A 27,827-nucleotide genomic window follows, 5' to 3' on the forward strand; every position below is an offset into this window, starting at 1 on the left:
TGTGAAAATGTCTATGCTGCCCAGAGCAATTTACCCTTTCAATGCAATCCCTATCAACATACAATTGACATCTTTCACAGAGCTGGAACAAACAATCCTAAAATTTGTATGGAACCAGAAAAGACCCCAAATCACCAGGGGTTTGAAAAGAAAACCAAAGCTGGGGGCATCACAATGCCTGACTTCAAGCTATTTGACAAAGCTGTGATCATCAAAACAGCATGGTACTGGCACAAAAACAGACCCATAGATCAATAGAACAGAATAGAGAGCCCAGAAATGGACCCTCAACTCTATGGTCAAATAATCTTTGACAAATTAGGGAAGAATAGCCAATGGAAAAAAGTCTCTTCAATAACTGGTGCTGGGAAAATTGGATAGCCACATGCAGAAGAATGAAACTGGACCATTCTCTTACACCATACACAAAGATAAACTCAAAATGGATGAAAGATCTCAATGTGAGAAAGGAATCCATCGAAATCCTAGAGGAGAACACAGGCAGCAACCTCTTTGACCTCAACTGTAAAAACTTCTTGTTTTTACACGTCTCCAAAGGCAAGGGAAACAAAAGCAAAAATGAACTTTTGGGACTTCATCAAGATAAAAAGCTTCTGCACGGCAAAGGATACAATCAATAAAACTAAGAGGCAACCCATGGAATGGGAGAAGAGATTTGCAAATGACATATCAGAGGAAGGGCTAAAATCCAAGATCTATAAAGACTTGTCAAACTCAACACCCAAAAATCAAATAATCCAGCCAAGAAATGGGCAGAAGACATGAACAGACACTTCTCCAAAGAAGACATACAAATGGCTAACAGACACATGAAAAAATGCTCCACATCACTTGCCATCAGGGAAATACAAATCAAAACCACAATGAGATACCACCTTATACCAGTTAGAATGGCTAAAATTAACAAGACAGGGAACAACAAATGTTGGCAATGATGTGGAGAAAGGGGAACCCTCTTACACTGTTGGTGGGAATGCAAGCTGGTACAGCCACTCTGGAAAACAGTATGGAGGTTCCTCAAAAAGTTAAAAATAGAGCTACCCTACAACCCAGCAATTTCACTACTAGGTATTTACCCCAAAGATACAGATATAGTGAAAAGAAGGGATACATGCACCTCAATGTTCATAGCAGCAATGTCCACTATAGATAAACCATGGAAGGAGCCAAGATGTCCTTCAACAGATGAGTGGATAAAGAAGATGTGGTTCTTACATCTAATGGAATATTACTCAACCATCAGAAAGAATACCTACTGTTTACACTGACATGGATGGAACTGGAGGGTATTATGTGAAATAAATCAATCAGAGAAAGACAATTATTATATGGTTTCACTCATATGTGGAATATAAGAAATAGTGCAGATGATCATAGGGGAAGGGAGGGAAAACTGAATGGGAAGGAATCAGAGAGGGAGAAAAACCATGAGAGACTCTTCAGTACAGGAAACAAACTGAGGGTTGTGGAAAGGGAGGTGGGTGGGGGGGATGGGGTAACTGTTGGGTGATGGGCATTAAGGAGGGCATGTGATGTGATGAGCACTGAGTATTATACACAACTAATGAATCATTGAACATTACATCAAAAACTAATGATGTATCAAAAAAATAAAAAAATAAAACAACAACAACAACAAAAAAACAAAACTAATGATGTATCATATGTTCACTAGTTGAATTCAAATTTAAAAAAAGAAAATTATGAAGTAAACCAAAAAAATGCCAGAACAACAATGTTGGTGAGGATTTGTAGAAAAAGGAACCCTTGTGCATTGCTGCCAGGAATGCAAATTGGTGCAACCACTGTGGAAAACACTATGGAGTTTCCTCAAAAAGTTAAAAATAGAACTACCTTATAATCCAGGAATCACACTACTGGGTATTTACACCCAAAATGCAAAAATACAAATTCAAAGGGATACATGCACCCCTATGTTTATTGCAGCATTATATACAATGATCAAATTATGGAAGCAGTCCAAGTATGCTTGATGTATGGATAAAGAAGTGATATATGTATATATAATGGAATATTATTCAGCCATAGAAAAGAATGGAATCTTGTCATTTGCAACAACATGGCTGGCTCCAGAGAGTATAATGTTAAGTGAAATAACTCAGAGAAAGACAAATACCATATGATTTCACTCATATGTGGAATTTAAGAAACAAAAGAAATGAACAAAGGGGAAAGAGAAAGAGAGAGAGAGAAACCAAGAAACAGATTCTTAACTATAGAGAACAAACTAATGGTTACCAGAGGGGAGGAAGCAGGAGGAGGGGGGAATTCAGTGATGGGGATTAAGCATACATTTATCATGGTGAGCACTGAGTAATGTATGGAATTGTTGAAATCACTATATTGTGCACCTGAAACTAATATAACATTGTATGCTAACTATACTGGAATTACAATAAAAACTTAATTTTAAAAAAAGGAATTGAGAATCCAGAAAAAAAAAAAAGAAATTGGAGATAGAAATAATGGAGAACATAGAGAAAAAAGTAAAAATAGGCTGACAGGAAAGAGGAGAAAACTGAAAAGAGAATGTGCAGGGCTGAGCAGCCAAGATGGCCATCTGAAAGACTGCAACTTGTGAACCATTGTGAAGTCTGGAAGGAAGGTTATCTGATGTAAGATGGAAAGTTGTAATACCAGATGTGGACATGTATGACTCATTGCCCTTGAGGTATGTGGGAGCATGTTTTATGTCTTACACTTCTCAGTTCAGCTGGGTACAATCTTATGCACTCACCTAGTGTTTCTTAGGTATGAAACTGTGCCTAAGGAATTACAAAATTTACGTCATGTTCAAATTCTTCCATAATGTATCAGTTGAATAGGAACAAATCATGTGTCCAGAATAAGCATTATAGAAGAACTGTACTTCCCTTATTTTCTCAAGGTTTTCTGGAATCATTTTTCTTATTATTTTAGTATTTAATCAAAGATATTTTAAATTTAAGGAGAACCGTGATGTGACGAGCACTGGATGTTATACGCAACTGATAAATTATTGAACACTACATCTGAAACTAATGATGTACTCTAAGTTGGCTAATTGAATTTAAATTAAAAAATTAAGAGTAAAATAAGACTAAAAAATCTTAAATTTATGTCTTAGGGTAAAAAAAATTTATGTTTCAAGTCTTTTATTAATTTTTAATTAACATATACTGTAATATTAGTTTCAGAAGTAGAATTTAGTGACTTATAACTTACATATAACACCCAATGCTCATCACAACAAGTGCCCTCCTTAATACCCATCACCCATTTAACCCATCTCCCTACCCAACTCCACTCAGCAACTCTCAGTTTGTTCTCTATAGCTGAGTCTCTTACAGCATGCCTCCCTCTCTCTTTTTTTTCTTTCCCCTGTGTTCGTCTGTTTTGTTTCTTAAATTCCACATATCAGTGAAATCATATGGTATTTGCCTTTCTCTGACTGACTTATTCCCCTTAGCATAATATACTCTAGCTCCATCCACATTATTTAATGACAAGATTTCATTCTTTTTGATGGCTGAGTAATATTCCATTGTATATATATATACACCACATTTTCTTTATCCATTCACCTGTTGATGGACATATAGGCTCTTTCCATATTTTGGCTATTGTTGATAACGCTGCTATAAACATTGGGGTGCATGTGCCCCTTCTAATCAGAATTTTTGTATCACTTGGATAAATACCTAGTAGTGCAAAAATTCTTATGAAGCTTTGAATGTCATATTAAATGACATTTTTGCTACAAACAAATTTCTTGGTTATTTCAGAAAATTTTGCAAAGACTTTAAAATGCAAAAAAAAAAAAAAAGATGGCTGGTGTTCTTTCGGTGGAATGCTGGATATTATCTAGAAGATGTTTTGGGATTATCAGATTCTATAAGGTTTGCACTTTCCGTTATCTTTGGTCAAATTTTCAACTCTTTAGTGATATAAGTTAACTTGTGGAGGGCTGATAGTAATGATCCAAATCGTTCCTGTTCACAAGGATGCAAACGAATGGTGGAGATGCATTGATTCCATGCTCCTTCCCAAGTCTCTATGGAAGAGATGATCTCAAATATTGCATTTAATTTTATTGCCCTGTGGATATTGACTGGTTTTACATCTGTTATTAAATTATATCTATTAGCATTTAAACATTATCCATTGCCTAAATAGTTGTCTGTTCTTGGGATTCTGTTTTGGATCTATTTTAACATCTTAATGGTTCCCTTATTAATTAATAAGTTAAATGAGATCATGAATACATGTTCATTTAATTTTTCATAGAAGCCATAGTTTCTTTTCTTTTTTAAATTTATTTAAATTCAATTAGCCAAGGTATAGTACATCATTAGTTTTTGATATAATGTTCAATGATTCATCAGTTCAGTATAACACTTACTGCTCATCACATCACATGCCCTCCTTATGCCTGCCCATCACCCAGTTACCCCATCCCCCCACCCATCTCCCTTTCCACAACCCTCAGTTTGTTTCCCAGAGTCAAGAATCTCATATGGTTTGTCTCTCTCTCTGATTTCTTCCCATTCAGTTTCCTCTCCTACCCCTATGGTCCTCTGCACTATTCCTCACCTTTTCAATTGTCCTTTAGCATTTCAAAATTCCATTGTATTTTTGTATCAAATGTTCTACTGGGATATCCAATGCCAATATAAGTTTTTTAATGCTTGCTCATGTGGCAGGCAGACTCCATGATGGCCTCCAATGATCCCTCCCTCCTAGTATTCACACTCGTGTAATCATCTTCCTTTGAGTATAGGCTGGCCTAGTGACTTTCTTCTAACCAATAGAATTCAACAAATGTGATGGGATATCACTTCTCTGTTTAGGCTAAGTAAGAAATAAAATCTTCATCTTGCTACTAGACTCTTCCTTATTGACTTTGATAAAGCAAGCTGCCAATTTGGGAGGCCCTGGGTGCTGATGAGCTTTCAGCACATAAAGACTGCATCAAAATCTCTGCACCAGGAGACAACCAAACTCTAGTATGACTTTAGCAACATAAAGCTGTGCCCCTAGGATGACCCTAACTGCTCCTCAAAATGCCTGCCTGAGAAAGCTCGGTACTGTCAGGAGAATTTACTGTCTGTTCTAATCAACACCTAATGAAGGTTCCTGACCTCCCTCTTACAGAATTTCCTAAAAAGGACTTACAATTTTGAATCCTTCCTACGTCTCTTTGAGATGTATATGTATATCCTACAACTCAGATGTGTCTTTTTCAAGGACCTGAAAGTCACTGCTTTGAAATACAATCATAAGGAAGCATAGGGCCCCTGTCTCCCAGTCTCTGTGGGAGCATAGAATTTGATCTTTGATCATTGCCAGCTAGCAGACACAGCTGGCCTAATTGCATTTACTCTGATCAAACTTTTGTAATTTTTCACTTCATTGACTCTATTTGAGCGCTCAGTCACCCTTCCCCCACTCTCTCTTAAAACAACCAATTACTTCTGCACAAATTGGAATGGGTTTCAGATCTTTCTCCTACTGTTAGTAGTTACTGAATAAAATCTGTTTTGACAGCCCACATAGCAAGGAACTGAGAACAACCTCTGGCAAAACAACCAGCAAGAAAGTGAGGCCCTTAGTCCAACAGCACAAAGAACTGAATTCTGCCAACAACAAGAGCTTGAATTTGGATTTTTGACTAGTTGAGCCTTCACACGAGACCCCAGCCCTGGCCAACACCTTGATTGTAGATCTGTGAGAGACCTAAAGGCAAGTAACTCAGCTAAGCTGTGCCTGGACTTCTGATCCACAAAAATTGTGAGATAATAAATGTGTGGGAGTTTTTTAGCTGCTTAATTTGTAGTAATTTTTTATGCAGCATTATATAACTAACATATTCTTCCTCTGGAAACTTTAAAAAAATTTCTCTTTCTTTTTGATATTCTTAATTGTTCTTAATATTCACTATTTTTAGGGGCACCTGGGTGGCTCAGTTGGTTAAGCGTCCAGCTCTGTTTTAGCTCAGGTCATAATCTCATGGGTAGCAGGATTGGGCCTGTCTCAGGCTTGTGCGCAGCTCAGTGTCTGCTTGAAGATTCTCTCCCTCTGCCCCTCGCCACTCTCTCTCTTTCTCTCAAATAAATAAATCTTTAAAAAATATTCATTATTTTTATGCAATTTTTTTTATCTCCCTTACTCATTTTTTTTATTTTTAAAGATTTTATTTATTTATTTGTCAGAGAGAGAGAGCACAAGCAGGGGGAGTGGCAGGCAGAGGGAGAAGCAGGTTCCCCGCTGAGCAAGGAGCCTGATGTGGGACCCTGGGATCATGACCTAAGTCGAGGGCAGATGCTTAGCCAACTGAGCCACTCAGGCATCCTTCCTGTACTCGTTTCTTCATGGCTCTTTTCATCTGCGTCTTTTTACTTTCTTTAATCCTGGAAAAATAGTTTTTAGAGTTTAAAAAATTGTTTTTTCTCCTTTTGCAACTCCTATTATCTAGATATTGGCACTTCTACCTTAATCTTTTTTTTTTTAAGATTTTATTTTTTTAAGTAATCTCTACACCCAACATGGGGCTCAAACCTATAACCCTGAGATCAAGAGTCACATGCTCTACCAACTGAGCCAGCCAGGCACCCTGCTTCTACTTTTATCTTACACAGATGTTAACTTTTCTTTTTATATTTGCTTTCTTTTTATCCTTTCCTACTGCCTTTCAACTTTTTCATTAATCTGTTTCCTACATTTTTCTTTAGCTGTATGCAATCTACTATTCATCGCATGTTGTTTACTTTTTATTTTAACTTATATATCTTACACCTCATATGTTCATTTTATTCTTTTTTGTGATTTTGCTTGATGCAGTTTCCTATTATTTTAATTTACCTTATAATCTTAACTTGATTGATAATGCATATTTAAAATTTTGGTGTGTTTTGTAACTCTTCTTCAGGTTATATTATGTTTCAATCATTCCATCCATTTTCTTCTAAGGGAGTTGTACAGTTGTACAGTTTTTAGTTACTTTGGTTTTTGATGTCCTATTCTCCTGTTGTTTTTGTCTGCTTTACCTGGTAATGTGTTTTGGGTAAGGGCCAAAGGCCTGACCCTTATCTATGTCATTTTCTAGTAAAATGGAGGGGGTGGGTTTGATCTCTAGGACACAGAACTCCAGGGATCCCCAAATCAGTTAATTATTTCCACTTGCTGCCCCCCCCAACCAACTCCTCCAGGCAAGGTCTTATTGGCCTTAAAGAAGGTGTAATTTTGGAAGAGGCTGTGTCCCTAGACTGTGATTCCTTAGGATTTTGAGGGAGAGAGATATAGAGAAATGAATGCCTGAGTCTCTCAGTAAAATTAATTTATTTTATTCATGCTTCACCTCAGCAGTGTTCTTTTGCTGATTTACCCAGAGATCTGGATTATTTCCTTAAATTTCTTCTGAAAGTAGACAGGCATTGATTGCCCCAAGGCAATGTGGGAGACAACAGAATAATTTGAAACTTCCTTTTTCTAACCTGTTCTTTCACTGTGTCTGCTAACTGTTCTCCACCCCAGACTGGAGCTACCTTCTTCCCTTGCAACATACATTCATCACTTTAAAACAGCCTTCAGGAGGACAGGTACTGCATGGAGCACTGGGTGTTATATAAACAATGAATCATGGAACACTACATCAAAAAGTAATGAGGTACTGTATGGTGACTAATATAATAAAAATTTAAAAATTACATACATACATACATATATACATACATATATAAAATATATATACATACATATATAAAATAAAACAGCATTCAGCTCCCTCAAAAATTCTTAGTTCTTAAAATGTTTTCCTTTTATAATTTAGATAAAGGAACCAGCAGCTAATGGTAGTTTGTCATTGTAGCAGGATTCAGCAAGTGTTGTATTTTAACTGCTGTTCATAATACAAAGAAAAATCTCTATTGTATTTATAGTTTTCCCTTTTTATTCTGTATTTTGCTTACTTGTATCTTCTTTTTGGCTTGATCAATCTTGCTAACAGTGTATCCCTTGTTTTTACAGATTTTGTTTGTTTGTTTATTTTCAGGGGTAGGGACAGAGGGAAAGGGAGAGAAAGAATCTCAAGCAGACTCTGCACTGAGCAGAGCCTGATGTGGGACTCGATCTCATGACCCTGAGGTTATGACCTGAGCTGAAACCAAGTCAGATTCTCAACCGACTGAGCCACCCACATGCCCCATAACAGTTTATCTCTATCATTGGTCTTATCAAAGAACAAGCTCTGGTCTTGTTAATTTAATGAAATTTTTTTGTTGTTATATACTTTACTTATTCTTGTTTCTTCTGGTTTTGTTTTTTCTAATACTTCTTAAATTGAATGCTTAACTCATTTAATATTCTTATGACTAATGTATTTAAGTCAGTTTATTTCCATTATTTCATCTTTAATTCAAGGGTAATTTAGTAATAGCTTATTTAGTTTCTAACTGTCTCAAAGCTATTCTTTATTATCTGAACTGCTAATTTAATCGATTTGCAGTTGGAAAACATAGTTTGTATAGTATTGATTCTTTGGAACTATTAGGACTTCATTACCTAATACATGGCTTATTTTTATACATATTCTACATATGCTTAAAAATAATGGTGAACTAGGGTGTCTTACTGGCTCAATCAGAAGAGTATGTGACTCTTGATCTCAGGGTTATGGGTTTGAGCCCCATGTTTGGTGTAGAGATTACTTAAGTAATAAACTAATTAATTAAAAAAATAATGGTGAACTATCCAATGAATGGAGTTATTTACATATCTACTGGCTTGATCTGATTTATTGTTTAGAAATTTGATATCTATGCCAATTTTTTGTCTGCTTCAACTATTCATTTCTCAGAGATGTGTTTGTAAAGTCATCCTCTACATGTATTGACTTACGAATCTACTCATTTTTGTCAGTTGTTCCTTAAATTTGTCACTATCTTTTGCTATTGAGATACATATTTTAATATGCTCTAATTTCTTTTTGGTCTTACTCTCAGCCCTTTATCTAATCTTGGCTATGTTATTCTCTGTGCATCAGTTTCTTTATCTGTAGTAATTTTTACTAGTTGTTAAGAGTAAATGAGTTAATATTTGTAAAATATTTGAATAGTGCTTGGCACATAGTATATGAGCGTTTAGTTAGTATTTCAATGAGCAGAAGTGGTAATTAAAGCTATGGGCATGCCATAAATCATTTGAGGAGACATGACAGTTTGAGAAAATAAGACGATCAATGATGAAGATTTAAGAAACTCTTTTATTTAATGGCTGAGAAGGGAGGGATACACCTCCAAAAAAGACAGGAGTAGACAAAAAAGTAGGAGGAAAACCAACAAAGCATATTCCCAAATGCATCAAGAGTGAAGGAATAATTAATAGTGCTGAATACAGATCTGAATGAATGTGAGGTAAACAGCATTAATTTCAACAGTTGAATGAGGGATTTAATGAGTACTGTGGATGCTGTGACGTATCTCTGGGACCTCCCTTGAGGAATAAAGGTCTTACTCCACCAGTTGCTGGGAGTGCTGCCAGCAGACATGTCTCAGCTATTAACCTCCTTGAGTAATTGCCTTGGCTAAAGAGATCCTCCTTGCCTAGGGTCATACACCTTTCCTTGGCAAAGCCTGCATTCCTACTGGGGAAAACTTTGAAAGTACATCGCATCTTAGAGGTCTATGTGGAATTGGCTAAGGCCTTTGTTGAGACTGGGCATCACAACTTAACTTCTCCCTCTTCCCAATTTTACTTCCTTTCCCTCCATTCCCCAAATACTGATCCCTAATAAACTTCCTTCACACCAAAATACATTGCAAAAGTCTGCTTCACAGGGAAATCAATCTGTGACAATGAGTTTCATTTATAGGAAGAGGTGATGGACATGAGAACTGAGAATGCAAAAGGTAAGAAATAAATGATAAAAACATGGAAGAAGCTAAGAAAGGTCAAATTATTCAAGTAATTTGCTTTCACAGATCAGAGGATGACCAAAACCAAGACAGTATAAAAGGCTCACCACCCTGCCCCTTCTTTAGTATGGGAGATATCTGACTGAAAGATAAATGCCAGTTACACATACAGAATTCTGTATTGCTGAAACTAACCTTTCTGTTAATGTATCAGGACATTAAGCTCTTTAATCAGGTACTGGCTCATTAAAGAGTCAGAGGAATGAGTAACCAGCATTTTAAAAAGACGAACATAAACTTATGAATTGGCCACCTTATGCCAGCCCTCTAAATTTGAACAGTCAGTATGAGCCAGCTTACATTTTTATTGCCTATACCTGATAAAACGATCTTCTAAACCACTCCTCCCACAACTTCCTTCTAGCTCCAGCTGAACTAAAATGTCTACTCTTTAAGCCAGAGACTTAACCCGTTTCTCAAATAAGAGATTCAACAACAGGAAATTAAGACTTCTGAAAAGAATTTCTCTGGAGATCCAAATGAAGATGAAAAAAAAAAAAAATCTATATGGAGAATGAAACTTTTGGAGAATTAACGAATTAACCATATGACCATAAATAATAATTTTGACCGAGGAATGAGATAAGCCTGGGGTGGAGGAAAGGTTAAGACTATAAGCAAAGCTTCAAGAAAGGAAAAAAACGAGAAACCCCAGAAAGCAGCAAGAAATACAGCGCTGGCTACACGCAGGCGTTTTAAAGGTTCACACACCACCAGTGCACAACGAGTCCAAAAGAGCCCTCCGACATCTTTTAAAGCACTGGCGGGAAAGAAAAACTTACACTAGCGGCGAACACAGAAACAGAAAATTTACGAATGACCCCGGAAACATTTTATTTTGCGTAGGTATCTTGAGAATATTCTTTTGTGATTCGTTACTTGATCCGGAAGAAGAGATAGCAAACCTCACTTGCGATTGGGTCCTATCATAAGGGCGGTGCTTCAGCGAGCCAGTCACCTTGGCAACCGGACGTGACGATCCCGGAAGCGGCTGACTGAGCTTTGCCCGGCTGGCGGCTTCGGTGGGCGGGGTCGGCCGAGCCCTTCTGGCACCGTCTTCTCCACGGACCCGGCACTGCTAGGGGCGGTGCCAGTAAGGCCACGCCTTCCGTGTTGACTCCGGATGGCTCTGGAGCGATGTCGTAGGCCCGCGGGGGCGGAGACTCGGGCCGCTCCTCTCTGAGGCTAGGGCCGGAGCGGCGTCGTCAGGCGCTTTGATTCTTCCGGTTTCTGGTGGCTGCGTCGCCTCTTTCCAAAGGCTGGGGATACGCCCTCTCTAGACCCTGCTGTCGCCCTCCTTTCAGCATCGAACCTGAGTTGCTCCGGGACACCTCCGCCCAACATTCTCTCGCTCAGGTTCTCGCCCTCTGGAGGACCTCGGCCCCCCATTGCCCACTTTCCTGGATGTGCTGGCCCCTCCCACCCCTCTAAAATGTCCAATAATCTACAGAGGGTCTTCCTGAAACCCGCAGAGGAAAAGTCAGGCAACGCCTCGCAGTGGTAAGTACCGGTTTCGAATCTCCCTCGACACACCTGCCCCTCGCCCGCCTCTTAGCAGGGTGCCGAGTCGGCCGTCGTTTCCGGACGCTCCCCCGCAGTGGGAGCGACTGCAGGGCTCGTCACTTGGGCCACTCAGAGCCCTCAGCGCGCCTCTCTTGGAAACGTAAACCCTCTTCAGAGCCTGACGCGGGCAGCCTCGGCCCTGGCTCCGCAGGACTCCAGCGTCTCAAGTTTCGTAGGCGACAGAGTAGATCTCCACGGGAGAGGAAAATCAACATGGCCGACGCTCCTGTGTGACTAAAACCTTCTGGAAGATTCTCGCGCACTCGCAGAAAAACACGCAGAGCCCGGCACGGAATAGCAAGTGCAGCCCAGGTGGCGCTGGACCTTCAGTGAAAAAAGCTATCATTTAAGAGAGTTAGTGGAAAGGAGAAGAAAAATTTGTGTAGTTGATGAGTATATGAATTTAGAAACTGAGAATTTGATAGAGTGAGGGAATGGATTTTTTAAAATTTCAAATAATAGTTTTATATGCAAAGAAAGAAAAGTAGAGTAATTCTCATGTGAAATCGATCCTTTGGAACAGCGTGTTTGAAGCAGGTGTAATGAGAATGCCGTCTCTAAGTGGATGTCTCTGTAGAGGAACTGTGACATAGTGAGATCGTGGTGTTTCTTAAAAAGACTTAGTTGCACATTTACAAAATAGTTTATCACTAAGTCAGTTTTTTTTTTTTTCTTAAAGGTTATGTTAGTCAAGATGAAATAAAATGGGAACAAAACTGTTAAAGAAGATGGAATATTTTAAGTTGTAGACTCCATGGTTAGTGGATGTATAATCAGTGGTGAGAAAAAACTTAATGGGTCTCTGCGGAAGGAAAATGTGAAGAAAGCATGGAAATTGAGTTGTAAAATTCATGGAAGAAGATTTATGTTTGAAGAACATCAGGCTGCCTAAATTTAATTCTAGCTTTGACATTTACTGTTCGTGAGGCCAAGTGCCTTCTCTCCAGTCTCCTTTCCAGTAAGTAAGAGTGCCTAGAGATATTTTAAGGACTAAAAGAATGAGTATATGTAAAATACTTAGTATAGGAAAAAAGAAAAGCGGTACTTACATGTTAGCTATTATTATTATGAGAATAAGAGTTTATTTCTGTACAAATTTTAGCCCAGGAAGTAGGTTTCTTTTAATTACAAGTAGATGCAAAGCGGAATTATAATAACGACTGAAAAAGCGCGCACAATATTTTAGGAAGAAATGATCACTAAATGCGGTGAGCCAAAACAATATTGAAGAACTGCAAAGAAAGAACCATTGCGTTTCAAATCGTAAAAAGAGCCAGCTTGTGTGTACGTATAACGTTTGTTGGTTTACTTTTGGTGAAAGCTGGGTGGGGAGAGGCAGAGATGGTGCTCTGTATAGATAACGAAAAAGTAGAATTACTTTCTAATGGTTGTTCATTTCTTTTCTCTTGTTTTGGTATCTGGATATTCGATGCCATCTGACTTACCCTAACTTAACACAGTTTGTTTTAGGATTGCATTGTTTTTCAACATTAGAAATAAGGTAGAATAAGAACTTAACGTTTTTATTTATTGTGTACTTTAATTCTTTTATCCAGTTTCTAAGCCTTTGGCTATCTGTATTTGGCATTTTAAAAAATATTACAAATTGAAATATATTTTGGTTACATTCATACGTCATTGGAAGTTCATTAACTCATTGGTTTATGCATTGTTTTCATCATCTTCAAATGCATTTATTTCTTCAAATCACTGAGGTTTGACATCACATATTTGGAACATTTACCAGATGCTTTTCTGAAGCTATTGGACTCTTATTTTGCTTATTGCTTACGTATTTGATTATACTCTGTTTTGTAAGTAACAATCTGCATGACGTACAAGTATAACTTAAAAATCATTTGATTAATGTCAGCTCTTTAATTTATTGGAAGCTTGGTTTCCTTATTTTTCTGATAATTTTGATGGTACTAAATCATTTCATAAACTTAAAATGAGTATATCATTTTATTTTCTATAGATGCTTGGATTATTCTTGAGTTACTGCTGCTTTTTACAAAGTTTTTCGTTATTGCTTTACAGAATGTTTATTGTTTAATGTATCTCTAATTCATCAAGGCATAAATTTTAAGAATAAAACTTAATCTTAGAGTGCAAAGGAAAAATCTGGAAGATATTTGTGATAGTAGGCATTCAGTTTTAGATTGGGGCTTTTTTTGCAAAGAGCAAAGCCGGAGTTAGAATGGTATAGTAGAAAGACGGTAGGCTTTGGAGTTAAAGCAATCTAGATTCCTATCCTAGTTTACCAGTATTATCTGTATAGTTCAAACATTTGGTTAAAAAACATTCACTGAGTGCCTACATGATAGACTGTGCTAAATGGAGACACTGACTAAAGAAGAGGATATGAACCATGCCCATGAAAAACCTTAGAGTCTAGGGGGAGGTGATATAATACAATTTTAAACAGTGTTATGCACAGGATGCTGTGAGAGCACAGAGAAAGGAAATTGTAGGAAAGGTTTCTGGAGCACCTGAGTTTTGGAATGTAAGTGTCCGCTATCCAATTAAAGATGAATGCAGGCTGTGCCCAAAAAGGGAACTGGTAAATAAAGCACTGGTATGACTTATTACCAGGAGTCAGTATTTTTGTTTGATTCTGTACTACAAGCAGGATAGATAGATAACTCTTAAGGGTTTGGTTTGCTCTGCTAGAGAGATTAGACTTCATCTAGTGAAGGTCATTCAGAGGATTTTAAGAAAAGGTTGTCATGTTCCTGTGTGCATTTTAGATAACTGATGGCAGTGCGGATTTGGGGGTGAGGGATCAGGCATATAAAGATTCTGTAAGTTGTCCTTTCAGAGATTTTTGAGGGCCTGAACTAGCTGATGTAGAGTAAGGGTTGGATTCAAAGAAACACAGAAGGGAAAATAGGCAGATTTTGTCAGTGAATTGGCATGAAGAAAAGGGGATCAATTATAATGCCAGTTATCTGGATAGATATTGGTAAATTGAAATGAGGAGAACACACCAAAAAAAACCCAAAAAACAAAAAACAATCAGAGAGGTATTTGAATTTGACACTCACGCAGGGTCAGAGCTGAAATTAGATACTTAAGTCATCAGTTTAGAGTTATTATAATAAAAGCCTGTGATGATACGTCTCACAATAATGAGAATTAGGATGTGACTGGCAACTGGCTTCTGTCTGCACTTAATCCTTTGTTCTTAAATGGGGAGCTAAAATGAGTGTCCTCAGCAGTGGGTTTGGTTTGGTTAGAAACGTGATGTTTCATTATCAGTTTATTCTGCATTTAGTTTTGTACAGTGTGTTATATTATCTTTACTGTTTGGGTGTGTAAGAGACATTGACACGTATACCTTATAGGCTAACTGAAATCTCTTTCTCATTAATCACTTCATGCAGTTGAATTTTTTGGACCCTGTTATGTTTGGTTTATGCTAAAGTAAATTCAAGAAAGAGGATTGGATTGTCGAAGAGAGCATGTAGTTATGAATAAGTTATTTAATATTACTGAATCTCCAGCTATAAAATCATAATGGCAATACCTACATTGCTGAGCTGTTTATCAGAATTAGAGTTAATGACAACTATTTACAATAATGTATCTATTATGTATATAATATTACATAGTATATATTATTGTATGTTATTACATTATGTATATTGTGTATGTACACAATGTTAAATCATAGATGGAAAAAAGGTCTAGCAGTTGAAAAAATATATTTTGCAACAATATCTGCAAAATGTTCATTAGCGTGTGAAATTTTTATTATTCCATTTCTTATATGTGAATGTTTTATGTCAATATTAGAATAATTAAAAATGTCAGAAGTTATGTAAGTATCTTTAATATACTTTTTATGAAAATTTTCATACCTTTTTATCCAAGTTCTTATATTGTCAAAAAACTACCGGATTCACTTACTTGTTCTTGGACACCAATTGTGTATTTTAATGGAATATGATAACTAGCATATATTGGGAATTTATCATAATTCCAACCAGTTATTTCATTTATTTCTCATAGCAAGCCTTACTGTCCCCATTTTGCAAATGAAGAAACAGATTCAAAGAAGTTAAGTAAATTTACCAAAATTAATTAACTAACAATTGGAAGAGCCAAGATTAGAAGTCTGTAGACTTTCTAATGTATTCTTCTTTTTGCTTTTTTTAAAAAGTCTTAAACTGTTACTGTGTTTGCAGTATAGTTCTCAGTTCAAACACCAACTGGTTTAAAGTAACTAGCACATTGATGATTTTTCTAAATTTTTAAGTAACCAAACCAGAGCATGGGATGCAGAATCTGATTCTAATTTTAGTCCTAACATTAGGTAGCAGAATTTGATTTTTAAGAAACAGAATCTTTATAAGATTTTAGTTATAGTTACTCTCTTAAATGGAAGATCTCTTCTAGAGCTGAGAAAAAAAAAAGTATATTAATTGAAGAAGTGTGAATTTCATCCTGATTTATTATTTCTCTCCTTAGCATTCTACATTCCAGTTTAATTTTTAGGACTCATTCCATTTGCTACTAGGAAATCATAGTGGTGTCTTTTTGTTTTGTTTTGTTTTGTTTTGTTTAATGATGACTTGGAGGAGTTAATTCAGCTAACATTGTTTACAATGTGCCAGTTGCTCTATTAGGTGTAGAGGATATACATATGAATTGGATAACCTACCCTTAAGGAATTTATGGTCTCCGGTAGATTATGTGAATCTCTATTGATATACTGGCATAGAAGAAGCTGTATTTTCCTTTGTTTTTTGGAGGGGAAAGAAAGAGAGGAAAAATGATTAGGCTTGAAAATAGTTTGTGCAATAAAAATGTTGTGCAATATAAATGTTTTCTGTAGAGCAGGAACATAGAGGCCATATAATGAAGTATGTGAATGCAGTATCAGAAGCCTGTGTCCTTTGTTTAAAAAACATACCAGTTAAAAATGTACATTCCCATATGCAAATAATTATAAAAGCATTATAAAAGTTCTGCTCTGTTGAAGTTTCTAATCCGTGAGCCAGATGTTATTGACAGATTCATTGACAAAACTATGTAAATAAACAAAAGGAGACTAGAGAAAAGGTATTGAGATAGTTCAGTTAAAGTGGAGATTTGAAAAAGCTCCCTTTTTTATATAAGTTTTTTGAGGGCCTACTATATTTGGTATTGGGAGAACAATTACAAAGTAAATGATATAGTCTCTGTAAGAAAAACAAAATTTTACTTATTTTTTAGAAGACATTATATAGAAGGCATTATATAACTCCTAGCATTAGTGGCACCCGGGGGAGTACTGGGGGATTTTAAGTTGGAAGAAATTAATGTGAGTTTGAGGGACTTGCAAATATTCATGGAGAAGATGGAGTTGATCCTCAATTTATAGCTATGTTTTAAATTGTTGGAGAAGAAAAAAAATACCCTGAAGAATACTTGGAGTAAATAATATACTTGGGATAATCAAGAATAGTAAAGAGACCTCTCTGGGAAGATCAGAGATTTTTAAGTTGAGAAGATGGTACTGATGTAGAGATTGGTTGGGTCTAGATTTTAGGTGATTTTCAAGTCAAGCTGAATTGGCAATGATGAATCATTGGAACTTTGAGAAAGGAGGTAACAGGATGAAAACAATGCTTTAATCTGCCAGAGATACATCATAATAGTTGCTGAAGTCAGAAAAACTAGTTTAAAAGTCAAGCAAAATATAGGGTTGAGATAATGAGGTGATGGAGGTCTGATCTAGGTAGTAGAAGTGGCCATGGTGAAAGAGAAGAATGAGTAAGAGCTGTAAAAAGGAAAAAAACTTTACAGACTCAGTGATTCATTCACTATGCATTTATTGAATGTTTACCCTTTATAAGCATCTATACAGGGTGCTTTGGGTGAATCAGAGATAAATAAGAAGGGTGATAAAGGTAAGTCAGAGATGACTAGGTGATTTAAAACCTAAGTGACTTGGGAAATAGTAGTGCTGACATGACTGGATTACTGGATGGTAGGATTAGAGTAATAGTTTTCAGTAGAGAGTAATTTTAACTTTAAAGTCATGGTTTAAAAAATGTCATGGTATTAAAAGTGAAAATGTTTGGTAAGACAACACAAATATGGAACTGAGGTCAACATTAGGGAATAGGAATAAAGGATATAACAGTGGGAGTCATTAATTGCAAAGGAAATAGTTGAAGCAATTGATGCAATAGTTGAAGTAGTTGGTACAATCTAAGGAAGAATGTCTTGAAGGAGAAACAGAGTCAAGAGTTGTGCTTTGGGGAATAGTCATAGTTGGATACTTAAAATGCAGAAAATGAATGAGAAAGGAAACATTAAGAAAAACAAGCGAATTGTGCACAATGGAACTCATGTTAGGTAGAGGTTCAAAATGCGCAATTAGCTAGCAGTATCAGTTTCAGTAGGGAGCACCTAGACAATGAGGATAAAGACAGATTTAACTGTGAGAACATATTTGGTAATCTTTGAGAATGAGATGTAGTAGAATAATGGGAAAGAAAATAGACTGCAAAAGAGAGTGAATTTCTAGACAACTTTTTGGCATACCAGTGACTGGAAGTTGGTAGGTGGTCTTAATTGTGGTTCATGAACATCATCTACCAACTTCCTGTCACTGAATTGGGAACATAAGTCATAATCATCTCTCTAATCCTATGTGACTTTAGCATCTATATGGATAATCTCTTTGTCATCTAGTCTTTCATCAGTACAAAGTTCTTTTTCTCCGGTGATCTTAGTCTCCATTCTGTCACTATCCATCCACTTCTGTAGTTCTTGTTGTCAGATGGGATTGCTGCATTTATGAAATTCTTGATTCAGGCATTCTCTTTGCTAAACACCATTTGTAGTATTTCTAGCTTACTTGTTTAAATACCCCACTTGGACTGTTTTTTAACTTTATCTGGCCCTCCAGTCCAATAATCACTTTATTTTCTGCTTATACTTTTGCCTTTTGTGTTCTCATTTTCTTCTCCTCCTGTTTAGTTAATAATTTTTACCAATATCCTAAACTCTTTTGTTCCTCTTTGAATTTTTTGCACCATTCTTCTGAAGCCACTCCCTGGATAAACTCAGGGATTTACTTTTACTTTGCTTATACCCAGTGAAACAAGGAAAATCTCACAAAAGCACAGATTGGTCTCACTATAAATTCATAATCACTACCTATATCGTTGGACCATCAGCGTTGTCTGATGACTCTAATATTTTGTGAAGTCAACTTATTCTCTCTCAGACTGTTTCACATCTTTTTGATTCTCCTCAAATCTCCATTTTTGCTCCTATTCTTAGATGACGTTATGTCCTTTTCACAGGAAAATTAAAGCCATTAGATCAGAATTACCTCAAACTTCGGGCATCAAAACTATAAACTTAACTGCAAATGTGCCTAACCTGTTCTTTCAGTGCCAATGGAAGACGATATTTCTCCACCTCTCTTTAAGGTTCAATTCCTTTACCTGTCTGCTGGTTCCCATTCCCTATATCTTCTTATCAAATTTTACACTTAATTAGCCCTCTTTGTCCTCTTCCTCTTGAGAACTCATATGAGCATTAATATATGCTCTGGTTTATCTAACCTTAAAAAAGAGAAGACAGATCTTGACCCCATTGAGCCTCCATCTACTTGCCAGTTCATAAGAGTTGGCCATACCTTCTATCTTAATATCCTTCCTTCATGTCAATTCCTCTGCAACTTTTTTTCTCCACCAAACTTTTTTTAAAACCATCAGTGACCCTCATGCCGGTTTACATTTTAATCTACATCCTACTTGGCCTGTCAGAAACTTTTAAATAGACTTGCCCATTTTCTTGAAACTCTCTTCCTTTGGCTTCCATTGCATCAAAATCTCTTGGATTTCTTTCTACTGCTCAAAGAAAATGGGAAGCTGCTAAAATATTTTAAGCAGGGAAGGGTCAGTTTTAATGTAATGAAAGCTTTTAAAGGGAGAGGATGTGGTTGAAGAAGAGACCAGTTCTGAAGCTACTCTAATAGTCCAAGCCAGAGATACTGTTTCCTTGAATTAAAATGGAGAGAGATGGTTTGGAAAGAATTGAAAAGATAAAATCGGGAAATTTAGGAGTTAATACCAACAGGATTTTGTGATAGATTAAATGTAGATGATTAGAAAGCAGGAAATTGCTTGTTCTGATTTAGGCATCTAAGATGGATGATATGTCATTTATCATACAGAAAGAAAAAAAAAAAACATGGAAAGGCCATGTTGAGTTTTAAATGCATTTGAGATTCTGAATGGAAATGTCTTGAGGGAAGTTGGGTATATATATAAGCCTGAATCTCAAAAGAGTTAAGATGCAAATCTTTTAATTGTTGCTGTATAAATGGTAATTTAATTGAAGTTATGAACATAAAAGAAATAATTGGGAAAAGCTTAAGAGTAGGAAGAGAATTCAGTCTAAGCTTTGGTGAATTCCAGCATTTGAAGGTTGATTCAGGTAGGATGAGTTGACAAGGAAGACCAAGGATTCATTACGGAAGTAGGAGAATGTCCTATCTAGGAAGCCTTGGGTACAGAATGTTTTAAGAAAAGGAGCAAGCATTTTTGTTTTCATGTAAATATAGTGTATCATTTATCTCACTTAATGATAATTGCCTGTTTACATGTCCATATAACCAACAGTTTAAGTTCTTTTGGGGATTGTGGGTTGAACTAGCTTGGAGACAAGCAAATATTTTCTGTAAAGGGCCAGATAGTAAATATTTCAGGCTTTGTGGGTCGTATGATCATTTCTGGTGTAACTACTCAACTCTGCCATTGGGGCTAGATAGTAAATATTTCAGGCTTTGTGGGTCGTATGATCATTTCTGGTGTAACTACTCAACTCTGCCATTGTAGCATGAGAGCAGCCATATACAGTATGTTAAAGATGAGTGTAACTATGTACTAATAAAACTTTATTTATGGATGCTGATATTTGAATCTCATAATTTTCACAGATAAAAAAATACTATTGTGACTTTTAAAAACCATTTAAAATAGGAAAAACATTCTTAGCTTGTGGGCTACACAAAAACAGGGAGGGAGCAGAATTTGGCCAACCGCTGTAGTTTACTGATCCTTTTCCCATAATTGAGCCTGGTGCCTGAACCATAACAGACACTCAAGTAAATTTTTGTTGAATAAATTAAAGTTGAATAAGTTCAGGTCTTTTCTATGTTTTTGGGGGGCTGGGGAGGTAATTAAGGTAGGCTTTTTGCTTTTAAGTCCTGAAAGCAAGAATTCATACATTTATGTTCATGCATCTCTTTAGAGATTAACTTTTAATTTGCTCAAAGTAAATTTAACATTTTGAAGCACTATCAAGTGGCCAGAAAATGGTTTTAAATATTTAAAAGGATATAATTATATTATTTTGGGTTGCAGAAAAGTAAAACTGAGTTCCAGGGCTTCCTAGAATGCATAGACTTTTTGGCTTTGCTTTTTATTAATATGTAGGTTTAAAAACACTTGTGGGCAGTAAAATACACTTTTGCATCATTGAGAATTCTAATCATTATTATTATTATTTGTCTTGAATTTTTGTTTTCATTTGATCTTAGTCATATAAGGTCATACTGTTGGTAGGACATGAACTCTGCATTTATGTTGCTAGAATTTAGCATGAGAGACAGTCTATAAGCAAGTGAACAAATAGATTAATATATATTGACAACTTGTGATGTGTACCATGAAGGAAATGAACAGGTGTAATATTATACACTAATTATGAAAGATGGGCAAAGATAGTTAAAGTGGTCAGAGAATGTATCTCTTGGTTAGTTACTTACGCTGAGACCTGAGTTATATGGATGAGAGAGGAGAGGAGTATCTAGGTAGAGAGAGAGAGAGCATGTGTGATTACTCTGAGTCCTATGAGAACTTGGTATTTTCCAGGAACTGAAAGGTGGTTTTAGGCATAAGTAACTTGAGGTAGCTGCATTGAAGAAATCTACAAATAATTGCTTACATAACAGAGATTGGTATATTTTGGATTTTTAAAAATCAGACAATCTGTACTAAGATACAGCTTATAAGTATCAGGATCAAAATTGGCTAGGTTAAAAAAAAATGTCCCGTGTGTTCCACATTCATTGGAAACCATTTAGCTGAAATGACGTTGCTGTTATGTATATGGATTGACAGGCAGTTGGAACTAATGTGAATAATTCCCATACCAAGGGCTATTTAGCACTAAACTTCAGATATGCTGAAACAATAAGTCAAGGAAGAAAATGGTTCCTACATGAGTAACTCCATTTAGTCTCTGAAAATGTGGCACACTAAGCTATCACCATAAGAGATGCCTTAAGCAAAAGGATGGCTGACAGTAGGACTTGCGAGTCATTGTCAGTGGGAAGAGCACAGCAGATTGGAAAGAGGGTAGAAAAGAGTGAGGGAAATAGAATAAGCATAAATGGAGATGAAATGAGAATCCTGGGCAAATCAGAGTGAAGAAGGAGGACAACAGGAAAGAATTCAAGTAAAAAAAAAGGGAGGATGCTAATAGTTTAAGAGGAAAATATTCTAATAGGCATAACTTTATACAGGGTAAAACCTTAGAAAAGTCTAATTTACCCATTGCCTGGTCATATGAGAAATTCTAAATCAAAGCTGATCATATCTTTGATTATCTCTTCTACTTCAAAATCTTTGTTTTGCAATATTTCACTTTGAAAACTCGAAGTGACAAATTATATACTTTTACGATATTTTATAAATTTTTATCTTTTTAAAATAATATTTGCAAATATTTGTTTTTAAATAAAATGTATATACCGTCTAGTATGTTGTATTGATTTACTCAATGTTCTTTTAAGTGTTTCAGGCTGCATGTACCAAGTAGTTCAGACGATTGGCTCGGATGGAAAAAATCTTCTGCAATTACTTCCAATTCCTAATTCTTCTGGAAATCTTATACCGCTAGTTCAATCTTCAGTCATGTCTGATGCTTTGAAAGGGAATACAGGAAGCCCAGTTCAAGTTACTTTTCAGACTCAGATTTCCAGCTCTTCCACAAGTGCATCAGTTCAATTGCCCATTTTTCAGCCAGCCAGTTCTTCAAACTATTTTCTTACAAGAACAGTAGATACAGCAGAAAAAGTTAGAGTTACTTCTGTGGGAACTGAACATTTTACCTCATCAGTTTCTAAAGTTCAGAGTCATGGTGTGAAAATTGATGGACTCACCATGCAAACATTTGCTGTTTCTCCCTCCTCAACACAAAATGATTCACCTTATATTTTAGTAAATACTCAGAGTCTTCCAATGACTGTGAAGTCTCCAGTTTTGCCTTCTGGGCATCATTTACAGATTCCTGCCCATGCTGAAGTGAAATCTGTACCAGCGTCTTCATTGCCTCCTTCAGTTCAGCAAAAGATACTTGCAACTGCAACCACAAGTACCTCAGGAACAGTTGAGGCCTCCCAAATACCAACCGTTATTTACGTATCTCCTGTAAATACAGTGAAAAATGTAGTTACCAAGAACTTTCAAAACATTTACCCAAAACCTGTTACAGAAATAGCAAAGCCAGTGATACTAAATACCACACAAATTCCAATGAATGTTGCTAAAGAGACACAATTAAAAGGTGGTCAGCATTCTCAAGCTGCTCCTGTGAAATGGATTTTTCAAGAAAATCTACAGCCTTGCACTCCATCTCTTGTTCCTGTTAAGTCTTCAAATAATGTGGCTTCAAAGATTTTAAAAACTTTTGTAGATAGGAAAAGTTTGGGAGATAATACTATAAATATGCCATCACTGAGTACGGTCAGTCCTAGTGGGACACAATCCAAAAGTATGCCTATTAAAGATAATGCCTTGGTTATGTTTAATGGGAAAGTCTATCTATTGGCTAAAAAGGGGACAGATGTTTTGCCATCACAAATTGACCAACAGAATTCTGTTTCTCCTGATATTCCACCAAGAAAAGATACATCACAAATAGTGAGTTCGAGTCCAGTCACAGAAATATCCAGAGAGGTTGTAAATATTGTTTTGGCTAAAAGTAAATCTTACCAGATGGAGACAAAATCACTTTCAAATACTCAGCCTGCTTCCATGATCAATCTAAGGGCAGAGAAGAATAAAAAAGTGGAGAAACCATCTCTTTCTACCCCAAACCCACATAATATGAATCAATCCATTAACTACTTAAAACAGAGTAAGACTTTATTCACAAAGCCAGACTTTCCAGATGGATTTAGTGCAGTACAAAATGCCCCCAGAAAAGGAAATATCATCCAGAGCATAGAGAAAATAAGTTCCTCTGTTGATGCAACAACTTTTACTTCACAACAGTGTGTTTTCAGAGACCAAGAACCAAAGGTAATTTTCCCATGTCAGGGTGTTCTTTTTATCTATCTATATAGAAAATTTTTCTTTCTTAATTCTCAAAGTTAGTTACCTATGATACCTCTTCCCCGCTCCTTTCCCATCCTCCACTCCATCACACAAATACCATACACACATGAATGCTTAATTAAGTCAAAGCTTTCATCTGAAGGAAATGTTTGAGGAAGATAATAGAGTCTTTCTCTTAAATCATTTGGCATGCCAAATCTTTAAAACAAAATCAAACAAAAAACTCAGCAACAAGGTTTAGATGAGTTGGTGAAAGATAATGTGAATTCACAGTTTGGTAAAATTCTGTGTGTGTATATATATACATGTATACACATATATATATACATATGTACATACATATATTTACTAGATTAATGTTAGTATATGGAAAGATCAATATTACGCATCTAGGAGAGCTGGGTTTTTTGTTTGTTTTGTGATGGTAGGGAGATACTGGCAATTTTTTTAGGTAGATGGTAGAAGGGGTAGAATGGGGCTGATCAGTACCTTTCAGTCATTTGTGGAAATAGGATTTATCAACATCTTTTTTTTTTTTTAGTAGACAAGTTTCCCCCTTTTTTTTAAACCCTTTCTGACTCTTCAATTATTCAGCATATCCACATAGTTACTTTTCTGTTCTACTTAAGATATGTGTGTCTGTGCTAAGTATTTGTGCCCACTCTTTCCTTATGTAGAGATCTACTTAATAATGTCAGTGTTTCTCCCCTTCAGTATGGAATTCATTGACTTCTAGATATGTAAGGTGGTAAATCCTGAAGTGTAAGATTGATTAAAGGCATAAGACTTTTCCAGAAGACTACAATTTCCAACTAATGTTTTATAGATTATTTTTAACTTGTCATTAGTCTGTATTCTTATTTCAGTTTGAGAAACAACTATCTGTTAACCTTCCCAGTGCAAGAAAGCAAAATAAATGAGAAATTTTAAAGGAACAGTTTTAAGTTTGTACTCAGTTAAATTCATTTTTTCAAGTGCGGGTGGTAAGGCAGGGGTAATGCAAACCAACCATTTAGGACTTTAGAGCATGATGTTTTAAATAAGATGAGATGAACACTTAGTTGCTAGTCTGATAAAATAGCCTAAGTAATTAGTAGTATTGTTTGTGTGTTTTGTTTTCCTAATTCCAGATCCAGAATGAGATGGCATCAACATTAGAAAAAGTTACTCAAGAAAGAAATGACAAGAACCATTCCCAAGGAGGAAGCAATAAGGCATCATATCTGAAGAATGATGCAGAATTTAAAAAGATATTTGGTCTCACTAAAGATTTGAGAGTGTGCCTTACTCGGATTCCTGATCATTTGGGCTCTGGAGAAGGTTTTGATTCCTTTAGCAGTTTGGTGAAGAGTGATACTTACAAAGAGACTGAGTTGATAGTGAAGGAAGAAAAGAAAAAACAGGTAATAGATTTTTGGTGTCCTTTGTAGTTACTCCAAAGGTTCATGAATGCATTTTCTTGATTTGTTTTTTTTTAGTCTGTACATTAATATGAATGATAGTTATCAAATTTGCATATTTGTATATATTATATACCAAATCAGTGTTAAAGAGAACCATATATACAAAGGTAAAAATACATCCCCAGTTAAAGTTGTTGTATTAAGTGTTTCTATTCACCTGTTTATTTTTTTTCATCAAAAAATTATAAGACAATGCCCATAACTTTTTAAACTACTTATCCTACTTTGAAGAGCCTATCTAAAATAATCCAACATGATCCGATGAGCACTGGGTGTTAAACACAACTAATGAATAACTGAACACTACATCAAAAACTAATGATGTACTATATGTTGGCTAGTTGAACTTAATAAAAAAATTAATAAAATAAAGAATCCAGATGTAGGGAAAATATAAGCATGTAGATGTTCATTACAGTATTACCCTTAATACAAACATTTTAAGAACTCTACTTGGTCGATAATGATGAAAAACATCCCTACAACTTTGCCTATTGTTATTCTACTTAGGAATATATCATTATACTGCTTAATATCCTGAACTTTAGATTAGACACCAGTGAACCTTTCCCAATGAAAATCTTCCATATGTGCTTACTGTGGGAAAGGAAGCACAAAATTAAGTCAATTCTTTTTCTCAAGTTCTTTACAAATGGCTGTTATATTTTGGCAATAGATCAATACACCTAATATTTAAGCAAGGAAATGTAAATTAAGCAATTTTCTTCTCTGTGAATATCATTAGGACATTGCTATTCACTTTAGTACTGTACAGTGCTAAACAATTTTTTGCTGTAGTTCTCAGTATATTTTGTTGAGTTGAATTTAATAAGTATGTTACCTGCAGTATCCTGTTAAATTTGAGAGCACACTGTCTATGTGGCAATAATTTGTTTTTCTTTTGGAATCTTACTCAACATAACAACAGGGTTTTGATAAGAAAAGAAAAGCAAAAACCGTTAAGAAGATGGATCACACAAAGAAGAGAAAAACTGAGAGTGTTTATAACACAGCTATAAATGGAGGAACTAATGTCAACAATTCCCAACTCGTCAACAGTATTTTACCAACTTCGGATGTATCACGCCATAACATTCTCACAAGCCGCAACAAAACCAGAGAAGAAAAGAGAACTGAGGTTGAACGCTATACCCCTGAGAACCAGGAAAAAGGCACATTGAGTTCAAATGCAGCTTTTGAACAAAGTCATTCTTTTAATAAAAATTATACTGAAGATATTTTCCCCATGACACCACCAGAGTTAGAAGAAACCATTCGAGATGAAAAAATAAGAAGACTTAAGCAGGTGCTGAGAGAGAAAGAAGCAGCTCTTGAAGAAATGCGTAAGAAGATGCACCAAAAATAATAAAATGTTGCTATACTTAAAGACTGCAGTGAAATAGCTGGTTTTTTTTCATAAACTTTTGCATTAAGTTAATTATAGATGCATTCTGAAAGTGTCTGAATATGAAACTTGTTTTTCCATCAGTTAATGATTAAATTTTATTTAAGGACTACAAAAAAGGTTGATTTCACACATGACTCTTGTGAATAATCTACATGGGGTATCTAAATCTTTGTCTAGATACCTTTTTTTGGAAGGAAAAATTTTCTATTTTTCTATTATTTTAATTAGAATTCCCAAAGTTTGAGTATTTGTGCAAGGTTTTTTTTTTTATTGTTTGCATCTTTAGCTGAACCGCTCAGGTGTTATTCCAACAGTAGATAATTATTGTATACTACTGAAATTATACAATGCAAGGGAGGAAATCAGCTCTAAACAGCCTTGCCAATGGGCTTATATATGTACTCAGTCTGTATCCATGATACCATTGTTGTAAATTTTTGTTATTTCATGAAAAAAATGTATTATAGCAGTATTATTTAAAAATTCAAACATTTCTCAGAGTGAGGGACACTTGTGGCTTTTACAAAGTAATTTTATATAATCCCAAATGGGTTTTAGAATCCAGGCTATATAATGTATTGGTTGCTTAAAGTGGTAAGTTATTATTCCTAGGTAAATACTTTTTCTTCTTGATCCTCCCCCTCCTCCTCTTTTTCTTATGCTCCTTCTTTTTTGGAATATGTACATATGTAACTGTGAAAAATAAATCTGAATGGCCACATTTAATACGTTTTAAAATTGTAAAGTATACCTTTTCTTAGTGGAGGCAAACATTTTTCTGTCTAATTATGCTTGATTCAGAAAGTTCAGAAGTTGTGTGGGGATAGGGATTCATGGGAAGAAGAAAAAGTTTACCAAAAAAAGAAAAAAAGAAAGAAAAAGACAAATCTCTGGAAGTAAGGTCACATAAAACCTATACACATTGAGAGGGAGTATAGAGCAAATGCAAACTGATCAACTAAATTCTCGTGCCTTTTATTTTTTTTCTTGTAATAACAGTTTTATTGAGATAATTCACTTACCATAAATTCACCCTTTAAAAGTATAC

The 27,827-nt window shown here is 35.7% G+C and overlaps 1 protein-coding gene across 5 annotated transcripts; it reads left to right on the forward strand.

Moving 5' to 3' along the window:
* The first annotated feature begins 10,926 nt into the window (after nt 1-10,926).
* Nucleotides 10,927-27,613, forward strand: LRIF1 (ligand dependent nuclear receptor interacting factor 1). Of its 5 annotated transcripts, XM_035017797.1 has the most exons (5): nt 10,927-11,492; nt 12,235-12,513; nt 22,363-23,872; nt 25,039-25,311; nt 26,300-27,613. In XM_035017797.1, exons 3-5 carry the CDS (start codon nt 22,376-22,378, stop codon nt 26,735-26,737), a joined length of 2,208 nt encoding a protein of 735 aa, XP_034873688.1. In that variant the 5' UTR covers nt 10,927-11,492; nt 12,235-12,513; nt 22,363-22,375; the 3' UTR covers nt 26,738-27,613. The 5 variants fall into 5 exon arrangements, with proteins under 5 accessions (XP_034873688.1, XP_034873687.1, XP_034873691.1 ...); XM_035017796.1 differs by lacking the exon at nt 12,235-12,513; XM_035017800.1 differs by lacking the exon at nt 22,363-23,872 and having other exon boundaries at nt 10,951-11,492.
* Nucleotides 27,614-27,827: the final 214 nt, after the last annotated feature.

This window comes from Mirounga leonina, unplaced genomic scaffold, assembly GCF_011800145.1.
Source record: "Mirounga leonina isolate KUSES-001 unplaced genomic scaffold, KU_Mleo_1.0 Mir_173, whole genome shotgun sequence".
NCBI classification, from domain to species: domain Eukaryota; kingdom Metazoa; phylum Chordata; class Mammalia; order Carnivora; family Phocidae; genus Mirounga; species Mirounga leonina.

Excerpts from the sequence above, each read along its gene's own strand:
- LRIF1 (XM_035017796.1), top strand. The coding sequence starts at position 11,425 with ATGTCCAATAATCTACAGAGGGTCTTCCTGAAACCCGCAGAGGAAAAG. Across the intron at positions 11,493-22,362 it reads TCAGGCAACGCCTCGCAGTG|TGTTTCAGGCTGCATGTACC; the intron begins GTAAGTACCGGT and ends TGTTCTTTTAAG. Across the intron at positions 25,312-26,299 it reads AGGAAGAAAAGAAAAAACAG|GGTTTTGATAAGAAAAGAAA; the intron begins GTAATAGATTTT and ends ACATAACAACAG.